Genomic DNA, 12,076 nt, shown 5'->3' with positions numbered 1-12,076 from the left:
ATGCCATGACTATCACTTGTTCCCGAAATGCGAGAGAGCCTGTATCGTTGTAAAGTCGATCAACTGAAACCGACTCTGAAACAACATATATAATTCATCGCCTTTCCTCCTGGATTCCAGCGCGCACTAACACTAAAAGCCAAGTCAACACCATAAGCACCCGAGCAGGCAAGGTAGCCATGTCTTCAGAACTCATCCAGCAGATCCAGGCGGAACTCGAGGCTGCCACGACTAGATACATTGATCGTAATCCTCGATCCAAGGCTCTTCATGATGAGGCTCTCAAATCAATGCCTGGCGGAAACACGAGGACTGTTCTGCACGCTAGTCCATTCCCTGTTGTGATCAAGTCTGGCAAAGGCCATCAAATTACTTCGGAGGATGGACACACGTAAGTCTTATGGGCTATTGCAACCAGCAGTTCTGCTTACAGATCACATAGTTACACGGATTTCACCGGCGAGTTCACAGCTGCTCTCTATGGGCATTCCAATCCCGTCATTATCTCGACTATTCGAGACGTACTTGACAATGTAGGTATGAATGTTGGGGGCAATACAGCTCAAGAGCAGATATTCGCTCGTGAAGTCTGCAGCCGCTTCAATCTGGAACATGTACGCTTCTGCAACTCTGGTACTGAAGCGAATATCCACGCTCTAGCAGCTGCCAGGGCTTTCACCAAGAAAAGAAAAGTCGTCACTTTCAGTGGGGGCTATCATGGTGCTGTGATAGGATTCAAGGGGGGGGAACCAGAGGCCAACAATGTCGACTTGGACGATTGGGTTGTGGCCAGATACAACGATCTTGACAGCGCTCGTGCTGCTATCGAGAGCGAGGGTGTTGCTGCAGTGTTGGTGGAAGGGATGCAGGGCTCTGGAGGCGGCATTCCCGGACACCCTGAATTTCTGCAGGGCTTACAGGAGATTGCTGGAAAGGTAAGTCTCCGTGCTCTATCAGCTCCATCTTGTATACTCACAGGTTCAGGCCGGCGTCTTGTTCATCATGGACGAAGTCATGACCTCCCGTCTCTCAGGAGGAGGTATCTCCGAGATGAGGGGGCTCAGACCAGACCTCAAGACATTTGGAAAGTATCTCGGCGGAGGCCTGGCTTTCGGTGCTTTCGGCGGTAGAGCAGATATCATGGCTGCTTTTGATCCACGGCTTCCCACTGCTCTCTCGCATTCTGGCACTTTTAACAACAACACCCTGGTGACACACGCTGGCTACGCTGGCCTAACAAAGATCTACACGCCTGATATTGCAGCCCGATTCACGAGATCTGGAGATGAGCTCAGGGACCGACTCAACGCAGTAACAAAGGGCACAAGAGTGCTCTTTACTGGTATCGGCACCATCATGGGAGTCCATTTTCCAAGGGACGGTTCTCGTGCAATCGAAAGATCTGGCGAAGTCGAAGAACTCGATTCCTTGAGGGATCTCTTTTGGCTTGATATGATGGAGGAGGGTTTTTGGCTCGTGCGCAGAGGATTCATGGCTTTGGTGCTCGACACTCCCATGGACGAGTTTGATAGATTTGTCAGTTGTGTTGAAGCATGGGTTTCTAAGCGTGCTCAAATGGTTAGAATCTAACTGAAAGTCGTGTTATGAGACATTTGCTAGACCTTTATTTGAATAATTATACAGGTTGATAGGTATCTCCGTCTTACTTGTCTGATGATGCACATGGTCTATAAGTTGTTCAAGTGCATGTTCAGCGTCTGATTGGCCAGTCACCTTACCATTACATACTAGGTAGGTTGTCTTGCATTGGTCTCCACTTAATTCTTTATCTTCACTACCACCTATGGAAGGTAAAGGTCCTTTGTTCTCAGTACAACTCCATACTTACACCTTCAATCGCGCTTTTCCTACCTTCTCACCCTCGCGCCTATCAACCGTTCAATCTCCATCCCATCGCAAAACCTTCGACAATGGATTTCCAAAATCGCGCCGGCTCGAAATTCGGCGGCGGAGGCGTCGCTTCTCAATCCGCCACCAACGCCGACCGTCGCGAACGTCTTCGCAAGCTCGCTCTCGAGACCATCGACCTCGACAAGGACCCCTACTTCTTCAAGAATCACGTCGGCTCATTCGAGTGCCGTCTTTGTCTCACGGTCCACCAGAATGATGGCTCCTACCTCGCTCATACCCAGGGCAAGAAACATCAGACCAACCTCGCCCGTCGCGCTGCTCGCGAGCAAAAAGAAGGTCGTCAAGGTGCCGTTGACCCAGCTACCGGCCTCCCCATTGGAGTCACAGGTGCAGGCTTCGCGCAGCGTCGCAACGTCGTAAAGATCGGACGCCCCGGATACAAGATCACCAAGATCCGCGACCCTGTCTCCCGTCAGCAGGGTCTGCTCTTCCAGCTCCAATATCCCGATGCGACCCCCGAAACATCTCCCAAGTGGCAGGTCATGAACGCCTTCACTCAGCACGTCGAGGAGCCCGACAAGAACTTCCAATATCTACTCGTCGCCGCCGAACCTTACGAGACGGTTGGCTTCAAAATTCCTGCCCGTGAGCTTGACAAGCGCGAGGACAAGCAGTTTGCCTTTTGGGATCCGGATGCCAAGGAGTATTGGATTCAGGTCATGTTTATGACTGAGCGCGAGGAACGCTTCAACGCGGCTCCTGGTTTGACGGCAAGGAGGTAATGGCCCATTTACTGACCCTCTGGTGGTCATGGTTATTTGCATCTTGGGAGTAAAGAAAAGGATATCCAGGTCATGGGACGGCGTCACAGGGGTTTTTTTTATGTGCAATAGTTCTGTCTGAAGCATCCAAGGCTCGAATTGAACACCAGTAGAGCCTTGCTACTGTACACGGGCTGCCCAATCTCATGTATAACTTATCACTCGATCCCATGTGCTCACGGCGCAGCAGTTTTAGACTTCGAGATAGTTAATCATAGGTAGGCTGTATTTCAAATGGCATGTCTCAAAGGACCCAGTTCAGATACATGCACTGTCACGAACGATACACCTTCATATTTTTCATTTTTTTGCTTCAGTATCTTATTATTGACTTGTACAGCAGTTCTGGAAACTCGTGTTTTGTTACATGTCCTGTATAATGCGATGCAACCTGACCGACTTTGTATGCCCCTCCATCTGAACCAGACCTGCTACCATAGTATCATCAAAAACATGCATCGAAACAGCCAAATGGCTCAGCAAACGGGCAAGCCCCGCACAGTGTTTGCTTCGTCTATCATGTCATGAATAACTGCTTGAAGAACCCGTTATACTCGTCCGAGTTGACGTCCCCTTTCCATCGACAGCGCCCGTTCACAGAACTAGGTTCGCTTCGTGGAGAGACCACCATGCCACCTCAACCCATTTATCGGAAGTTGTTATCAAATCGCTTGAATGTATAGCCGATGAATGGCAAACTCATCTCTGGAGACTCCTCGACCTTGTGGCCTTGCTGGATAGCCTGCGCCTTAAGGACAGTGGCGTTATCGGTCTGATCAATTTCATCAGTAGGGAAATAAGTCGTGTCGATGTTGGAGGTCAAGCGGGGCTCAAAGGGTGCGCGAATACGGCGAAGGCTATCAAACTCAACACCGCGGAAGAACGCATGGCCCTTGATTTCGTGGGCACCACCACGGCCGAGACGGTTCTCTGTGTTACAGACCATGCTACTTTATGTTAGCAACCAGCGTTCCCCTTGACTCTCAAGATGATTGCTTACCTTCGGATAAGATGCTCCGCATCGGTACCCAGTGTGATATCATCTGGAAAGTACAGAGTTTGTCTCCAGTTGACAATCTTGCGGTACGTGTCATGGCTGTCTTCGGCGCAGAAAGGAGGCCAGCCGACCAGACACTCGAACATGATCGTGCCGAGTGACCACCAATCACAGTCGAAGGTGTAGCCGTGGCCAGTGAAAATCTCAGGAGCAATGTAGTCAGGAGTTCCGACGGTCGAGTACGCCATAAGTCTTCGAGATCGTCTCCAGTCGTTGATCTGGGATCGATTGCTGACTGTCAGGTTGATTTGATCAAGCGCAACCGAGTTACGGTCGCGAGGCCTGTTTGATCTACCTTGCAACAGCTGCTGATAATAGTTATTATCATGAAGCCTGTGGAAGCCAGTCGACAGGCCAAAATCTGTGAGTTTGACATGTCCTCCGCGATCGAGGAGAATGTTGTCAGGCTTGATATCACTATCGAGGGTCAGATGCTGCTCGCGGGAAAACAGGGGTAAGAGAGCGTGATACGTACCGGTGGATGAAGCCCAACTTGTGGACGGCCTCAATAGCGAGAACAATCTCCGCAATATAAAAGCGAGTGATATCCTCCGAGAAAATTTCATACTTGATAAGCATTGTCATTAGATCTCCACCGGGCAAGAACTCCATTAGCATGTAGAGGAAGTATGAGTCCTGGAAGGTAGTGTAGAGCTTGACGACCCATGGACTATCAGACTCTGCGAGAATGTCTCGCTCTGATCGAACATGTGCAAGCTGGTCCTTCTTAAACATTTCTGTCTTTATCAGAGACTTCATAGCATAGACCTTGCCATCACCCTTCTTCTGCACGAGCTTGACCTCTCCAAAGGCACCCTTTCCGATAATCTTTACAGTATTATAGTTTTCGGGCTTGTCCTTGGTACGAAGGAAACGCAGATACTGGCCTTCTTTTCTGCCAGCAGTGGACCAGAGCTGCTCACGTCTAGCGGCGCCCTGTGAGGGGTCCTGAAGCTTCTGCTCCAATTCACTTTGTCTGTATAGTGATTATGAGTTAGTTGCACAACTCTCATGGACAGCAGCAAGACCGAGGCACGTGGGCACATACCTTTGGTTGCGCTCGCGGGCACGCTTGACACTATCCTTAAAAAAGTCGGCGGCGAGCTGGGAACACTTCTTTTGGTTGCTATTGACATTTGTACCATATCGATCAGGGTTTCGCTCGGGTGCACGTTGGAATTCTTCTGCGGGGGCAGAGGCCTGTGTTGGCATAGGAGGGGCGTTCATGTAGCTGTTGTAGCCAGGCTGCTGTCCTGTACTACCAGCGGTCCTGGGACGCTGACCTGGAGAGGGACCTCGAGCATAACCTTGCCCTCGAGCAGCACCTCCGAGGTTCTGATGAGAGAACTGGTGAGCGAGGCCTGTGTTTGGGTCGTTGGTGCCCGGTGTATTGGATCGTGGTTGATACCCAGCACCCTGAGCATAGTCATTGGACTGCTGCTGTTGCTGGCCGCTATACTGGGCATATTGGTTCTGGTTAAAGTAGCCCTGGGGCGCATAGCCACCAGCATATTGTTGCTGCTGCTGCTGCTGACCTTGGGGTTGCAATCCACCCGGCTGTTGACCTGAAGCTGAAGGGAAAACGGGCTGCGGGAAGGTCGAGGGCGTAGTGGGATATGCTGCCCTGTCCGAGGCGGTCAAACGGTCGTTGCCGTTGCCAAAGTTAAGATAGAGGCGATTGTTGTTGTTATTGGGATCCATCTTGTCTGATCGCGGCGTCTCGATCGCCTCGTTTCGCCCTGTATCGTATCGACAAGTTGGTGAACAACTCTTGGAGAGATGAAAAGAATAAAGACTGAGGTGGGAGTCGAGATGGCGGACAAGTTTCAGGGGAGGGTCATGTCCAGGGGCTGTGGAGGGGAGAGCGAGGGGCGGCGCGGGACTAGAGCTACCTTTCCGCAGGAAGGTCAGTTACAGTTAGTACCTTAGCTGCTTAGTATGTATGTACCTTAGGTAGGTAGGGACTGCCAACTGCCCGGAAAGTGCCTGGGTAGGGGAGTACAATATGGGTTAAGTAGCACCAGAGCCACCTCTGGCGGGAGCACCAAGAGACTGGTGCACGGTCGACAAAGGTCTCAGGTTGAAGGAGAGACGAAAAGAAATCAAAATGGATGATTTTGAGAGAGAGAGGTAAAGCAGAAGGAGGGTAGCGGATTCCGCACCTGTACCTAAGCCTAAAGCCCAGGAAGTACTTGAGGATTTTTGTTTGGCTAAAAAAGCAGTGTCCCTCCACTAAGAACAAATATGACAGGCGCTGCCACTGCGTCACTGTCACTGTCACCACCTGCACTGCGCGGCCTTCACTTCCATTGTGCTCCCCGAGCCGAAACGTGCTCCTAGGGATGTATCGCCCTTCCCTGGATGTTTTGGCTTACCTAGGTAGGTAGGTTCAGTCACAGCCTAAGGAATGGCCAAAGTTAGCGGTTAGCGGTTGGCACACGACGGGCCGTGAAGTGGCACAGGGCGGTTCCATGCGTTTTGGGGGAAGAGATCCAAGGGGTCAACAAGTCTGAGGGGTCCAGCAACTCCCGCCGACAGAATTGGAATAGAATGAAGCGTGGCGGGCGACCTGAGCCAGTATATTTTAGCTTTAAAATTAGCGGTCTTTCGTGGCAATCATTTCGATGGTGGGTGCTGTGGCTGCTATAATTTCAGTGCCTAGGTACCTTACCTAAGGTAACTACTCTACTACTATACCTAACTTCGGTGCTCGGGACGACGGGAGAGTAGAAATCAATGATGCATACCTACCTATCCATGGATATCTAAGTAACTGCTAAGGTAGTACTTTACCAAGGTACATAAGTTGAATCTTCAGGTATCAGCAAGAATTCATTTTGCCAACAAGAAGTTGTTAGAAGAGAATGGCACACCAGTCAATGCCTCAAATAGCAAAGTCTTCACCCTCACTTTAGCAGACCAATGTTTTTCCTCATCATGAGTTCTACGCTCATCGCATTCCGCTAATAAGAGATTAGCATCTCCAGCATCTCCCTCCGAACTAACTTTCAACACCAACAAACGGTGTTGGTGGTGACTTATGATCGCGTTCTGACCATCATACTCCATAGCATGGCACTTTTTTTCGTCCTAGCCACTAAACTACCTAACACATGTACAATCTTCATCCCAGGCTATCCTTGCCAATAGACCCCTCAGGGCCTGGACCCCTGTTATTGTGTTCCCCGAGATGTTGCTGTTTGGTACTATTCCTGAGCTTCAGGTGAACCTGTCACCCATGTGTGGCAGGGACCTCTCAGCCTCTTGAGTATCCGTATTCTCATTTTTTTTTCTATGGATGGTCATCATCAGAGATCGGGGCTGACTCTGTTATCCACCATCTATTTCGCGTAGTTTTCATGTTATATTAACATGGACCTTGAGTAGCATTGCCAGATGTAACATGCCCACGTTGACTCCCGTCGGCTTTTATCATACAATATTCGCTTGTATGTACCACATGGCAATCCAACGGCGAACATCACACAAGAATTTGAATGGCATCGCAGTGATACCTGAGTAGCCTGAGTTAGTCAACGCATTTGACCAAGGCAACATTTTCCCCCCATCTACTACATACTACGCAGCTCTCTTGAAATCAGAACATAGACAACGAAAACTCCATCAGAGGATCACAGACATTACCGTATTCCCTACCGTTTCTAGAAGCTTTATGGAAGTTTAGCGAGACTCATGAGGACTTTGAATTTCAACGCATTACGGGCAAATAAATGTTTCAGTAAATAATTCATACACCTAACTAGGTGGAAGGAAGCCAGAATTAGTCACGTTTTAAATCCTGATATTGTAGTCCGTTAATACAAAACCAGAGACACCTCTCTATTCAATTCAATAATGACCGGAGCTAAAGTATTTCCTTCCCGACCGCCCGGGCCTTATCGGAGCCGCCTATCGCTTATCGTGATTTTTTTCCTTCGGCGGACCAACAGATCAAGAAGAGGTCGATGTTAACAACCTTGCTATCCTATGGCTTAAACGGCTAGAATACAACGGCGATTAATTCTTCAGGCCTACGGATCGCATAATAAAGACTAGTATAACCATTCGACTCGCACAATGGCCGAACCCAACCCTTCAGCGCAGCAGCCGGCAGCCGGCACCGGCGCAACGTACAAGGCGCCCACACCGAAGCCGAAACAGAACCCAGCTCTTCGGATGATGGGTCTGCCAAATCTCCCTCGAAAACTTCCCTCACGCAATTGGCTTATATTTTGGGCTATCACTGGTTCTATCTCAGCTGCTATCATCTACGACAAGCGCGAGAAGAAGAGAGCTACTGCGAAGTGGAAGCACGCTGTCGCCCCTCTCGCAAAGGACATAATCCCCTCAGCCAGCCAACTGCCTCGCAAACTAACCATTTACCTCGAGGCGCCTCCTGGCGATGGTCTACGGATTGCACAGGACCATTTTATAGAGTATGCCAAGCCCGTCCTGGCTGCCTCTGGTCTTGATTGGGAGTTCGTCCAGGGAAGACAACAAGGTGATGTGAGAGCTGCCGTAGCAGAGAAGATTCGTAGGGAGAGAAGGAAGCATGAAAGGCCAGATGAAGAGGATCTGCAAACAGATGAGGCTATAACTGAGTCATTGAGGAAGAAGAACCAGGTTCCTGAGTATGAGGGTGTCAAAGGCGATATTATCTTTGGCCGACATACATGGAAGGAATATATTAGGGGACTACACGAGGGTTGGCTTGGTCCTCTTAACCCTCCCGTAAAGCCTGAGTCTATTACCAAACCTGTCGAGGCAGCTTCTGAGACTCCCAAGGCCGAAGGTGAGCAACCTGAAGAGAAGAAGGAGGACAAGGAGGAGGAGGCAGAGAAGAAGCCTGAGCGACCACCTCAGCCACTGCCATACAACACCACCGCCGATTATTCCATCGCCAATATCCCTCCTCAAATTCCCGCCGAGTTTTCTCCTGCAAACCCCATCCCTCTTCCCCACCGCCTGGGCTTCCGTCACACTCTAGTCCGCCTGAACCGCTTCTTCAACCGCCGCAAACTAGCCGACGAGATCGGCCGCGAAGTTGCTGCTGTATGCTTCGCCAACTCTTCTCGTGAGTGGCGAGAGGCCGATGGTCAGTATGAGCAGGAGCTCGTCCTTAAGCATGAGGAGAACGACTGGGTCAAGTCGGTTTGGAAGCCCGAGGAACCGCCCAAGCAAGATGATGACAACACCGCCACTGCGCCTACTGAGCCCCCTAAGGAGAAAATTTGGCCTGCGCCTATGGTCGTTGACCCTCGATTGGCGCAGCGCATGCGGCGCTTTGAGATTGCCCCTGAGGATGAAGCCCGCGCTGCACAGATCAAAGTCTCTGAGGCCGAGATTGAGGGATGGATAAAAGGAAGCTTCCGCAGCTTGTGGAACTATACTGTCGAATCAGTGACGGCCAAGCCCATGAGACCGAACGTTGGTAATGTGGACAGCGATGAGTAGAACGGAGTGTTGTTCTTTGAGATAAAAGGGGGGGCGGTGTGACGGGGAGCACCGCTGTGTATGTTCATGTATTACTACAACTCTGTTATGGAGTGCATCTCGTGGTTAGGATTTAAATTCTGTATACTACACCAGGCGAGGGGCTGGTGCCAATGTAACATTAATGATGGAATGAGGTACGGCATTGAGCGTGGTCATGGTCTATTATGCTATACAATTCAATGGCATTTGATTCCCCTCCATCGTGTGATCTCAACCCTACTGTAGTTCACTCATACCTTCAATCGTCATCATCTGAATTGCTCCCATAGCCCACCAATACTAGCCCCTTCTTCTCTGGTGGCTTAGCAGCTGACTGACTTGTCGTCCTGGACTTGTCATCTAACGTATCATAGCTCGTGCCTTCGACTGGCTTTGTATCTTGCTTCCCGGTTTCTTTCTCCTCCGCTGCGCTGACTTTTCGCCTCAAGCCCTTGACATCTTTCTCTTTCGTGCGTTTCCTCTTACGACCAATCTCCCATGACTCGCCTTCTTCTTTAGCACCAACGTTTTCGCCCTGTGCAGCATCACCCTTTTGTCGCTCTCGGAATGCCTTTAGACCTTCTTCCGTCTCTCGTCTCACGCGTTCCTCTTCTGCACGCTTGTTGGCGCGTATCTCATCCAAGAACTCTATCTCATCATCATCCAATGCACGAAACTGGTTACGTAGTTTGGTCTGCTCTTCGAATTCGGCCTGTTTTGCCGCTGTGGTGTTCAGTTAGAAATGTGAAATGATTTCAACGAGGCCTTTCCTTACCTTTGTTTGCCTGGAGGACGTCATACAAGGTCTTCTCGCCTTCTCCTGTAGCAGCCTTAATGCGCTGTTCCTCGCGCTTCTTTCTTTCGGCTTCCAACTGTTGCTCAACCGCTTCCCATTCTTTGGATTTGGCGGAATTGTGAAGCGGCTGTTGAGGTGTCGATTCTGCACCACTCGCGTCTTTCGAGATCTCTCCAGATGAGCCGATCTTGCCAGCCGATACGAAGCGGCTAGACATTATCTGACCTGAGATTGGAGATCGCGTCTGGAATGGCCACGTCTGGGGAGAACAAGAAAAGCAGCTATAAGACTATTATCATGTTATATAGGTTTGTAGAAGCTGAGACTTGGATTGACAATGCTTTAATGAGTACTCCAGCCATCCGATAATCTACCGATCAACGACGCAACCAGCAAGTCCACTTCGAAGGCCGTCACAGACAGTTTGTGCACAACTCAGGTCGGAAACGGTAAATAGTAGCAAGCAGTAATATGATGATATTTTTGTTTTCATTTTAGCAAATCTCGATATGCAAGGTGACTTTTCCTTCTTCCTTTGCACACAAGTCAAATCTGAATAGCAATCACGAGTCACCAACTCGCATCATCTCTCGCTCCATAAACAACGAGTGTGCTGAGAATGTCATCCTCCCACCTGCATCTCGTGTATCTTCCGACAGCCGCATCAGGTGCATTCAGATAGGCTGAGCTATTCGAATCACTAGCAACCAATTTTGCTTTCAACACCTTTTATTTGCGCACATTGTACACAAAAACTACTACCTATAGACAGCTCTGAATGGCTGAAAAAAATACATTCGGTTTGTTGAGTGGCAACATAAAGGTTCCAAGCAGTTGATTCTTGCAGGCTGCATTGGATCGTGCCTCTTGTATGATGCTCGAATATTCCGTAAGAATCATACCAAGTCGTGAAAAAAAGATGCAATAGCAACAAAAAACAAGGTCGGCCATATAATGAATCCATTGAGCCGACGTGACGAAAAGCAGATGCCAACACCCCGTTGGTAACATCCCATTGTAATGCCCAACACCGAGACCTGTGAAAGACCAAAGTCAAGAGTACAATACTCGTTTTCCTTGGCGTCAAATCCGACACCACTCCAGGCTGGAGTCGTGACGATGACCAACTCCAGGGAAGTACAAACAATATGATATCAAACCCTATGATCAAAGCGATCAAATCCAATTCCGTTGTTTTTCCCGCTGAACGCAATGCATAACCCCGTCGTGTGAAACCGTTTCCTGTGGTCAAAATTCATATCTACCACTTGCAATAACAAAGAAAAGAAGAAGAAAAAAGCGAAATATGTACCATCGTCAAGATTACCGTCGCATAGCTCAGTCCATCCGACCTATGGTACTCGTGTCGAATCGACTTTCATGTCGATCTGCGTCACGACGAGATCATGGAGGAGAAAATATGGTCAGGATATATTGTGACCAGATTCACATAATCCTGCGTTTCAACAGAATCTAGTGTCGAGAGAGTAGCAGCGATCAAGTTCTGCTGAGTCGCCATCTATAACAGATGCTGCGCTTGGGCATTACGCCCATGTCCGGTAATGCATTGTCCGGACCTCCATTGAAGGGCGATGTGCTTGAGTTGGAGTACGATGAGGGCGGAAATGGCGAACAGAGGGAAGCCGTGCGCGCAGAAGCCTTGGGAAACCGAAGAAACCGGAAGTCTATCAAGCTGGAACCGTGTAGTGTAAAACGAAAAAGCCGAACGCCGATTATGACCATTACAGAACGTGTTACCAATAAAACAAAAAAAAGAAAATGCCACATTTTTCGGACTTGAGTTGACGTTGGTGCGTCAAGTTGACTCGCGAGGAGAATGGATCAGGCTTTTGAGTTCCTGTCGTCAAGTCGTGGCTGTAGAGTAAAATCCTGAGAATGATCCGCCGAAAGGTCATGTTATGAACAATTTTGTCGTGCCTGGGGTATCTGAATGCGAATTTATCGTTCTCGGGATGCGTGTAATAAAAAGAAAATCGTGGCCGTAAAAAATGAAAACCCTGTAAAACTTTTTTCTTCTTTCCAAGACCGGACCGC

The 12,076-nt window shown here is 49.4% G+C and overlaps 5 protein-coding genes across 5 annotated transcripts; 3 read left to right on the top strand and 2 right to left on the bottom strand.

Annotated features, from left to right (window-relative positions):
• Positions 1-179: 179 nt before the first annotated feature.
• FMAN_00738 (uncharacterized protein) lies at positions 180-1,590 on the top strand (the record flags this gene model as incomplete). Its single annotated transcript, XM_041826887.1, has 3 exons — positions 180-391; positions 443-935; positions 985-1,590. The coding sequence occupies 3 exons, from the start codon at positions 180-182 to the stop codon at positions 1,588-1,590; spliced, it is 1,311 nt and encodes a 436-aa protein (XP_041676069.1).
• Positions 1,591-1,931: 341 nt separating this feature from the next.
• Positions 1,932-2,654, top strand: FMAN_00737 (uncharacterized protein; the record flags this gene model as incomplete). Its single annotated transcript, XM_041826876.1, has 1 exon — positions 1,932-2,654. One exon carries the CDS (start codon positions 1,932-1,934, stop codon positions 2,652-2,654), a length of 723 nt encoding a protein of 240 aa, XP_041676068.1.
• A 685-nt stretch (positions 2,655-3,339) lies between these two features.
• FMAN_00736 (putative serine/threonine protein kinase COT-1) lies at positions 3,340-5,451 on the bottom strand (the record flags this gene model as incomplete). The annotated part of the gene is made up of 4 exons (XM_041826865.1): positions 3,340-3,640; positions 3,694-4,167; positions 4,226-4,726; positions 4,799-5,451. The coding sequence occupies 4 exons, from the start codon at positions 5,449-5,451 to the stop codon at positions 3,340-3,342; spliced, it is 1,929 nt and encodes a 642-aa protein (XP_041676067.1).
• A 2,376-nt stretch (positions 5,452-7,827) lies between these two features.
• On the top strand, positions 7,828-9,204 carry FMAN_00735 (putative TIM54 (component of the mitochondrial TIM22 translocase); the record flags this gene model as incomplete). The annotated part of the gene is made up of 1 exon (XM_041826854.1): positions 7,828-9,204. The coding sequence occupies one exon, from the start codon at positions 7,828-7,830 to the stop codon at positions 9,202-9,204; it is 1,377 nt and encodes a 458-aa protein (XP_041676066.1).
• A 280-nt stretch (positions 9,205-9,484) lies between these two features.
• Positions 9,485-10,238, bottom strand: FMAN_00734 (uncharacterized protein; the record flags this gene model as incomplete). Its single annotated transcript, XM_041826843.1, has 2 exons — positions 9,485-9,948; positions 10,001-10,238. 2 exons carry the CDS (start codon positions 10,236-10,238, stop codon positions 9,485-9,487), a joined length of 702 nt encoding a protein of 233 aa, XP_041676065.1.
• Positions 10,239-12,076: the final 1,838 nt, after the last annotated feature.

Source organism: Fusarium mangiferae (genome assembly GCF_900044065.1).
Source record: "Fusarium mangiferae strain MRC7560 genome assembly, contig: FMAN_scaffold001, whole genome shotgun sequence".
Classification (NCBI taxonomy): Eukaryota; Fungi; Ascomycota; class Sordariomycetes; order Hypocreales; family Nectriaceae; genus Fusarium; species Fusarium mangiferae.
This window is presented reverse-complemented; position numbering and strand designations above follow the sequence as displayed.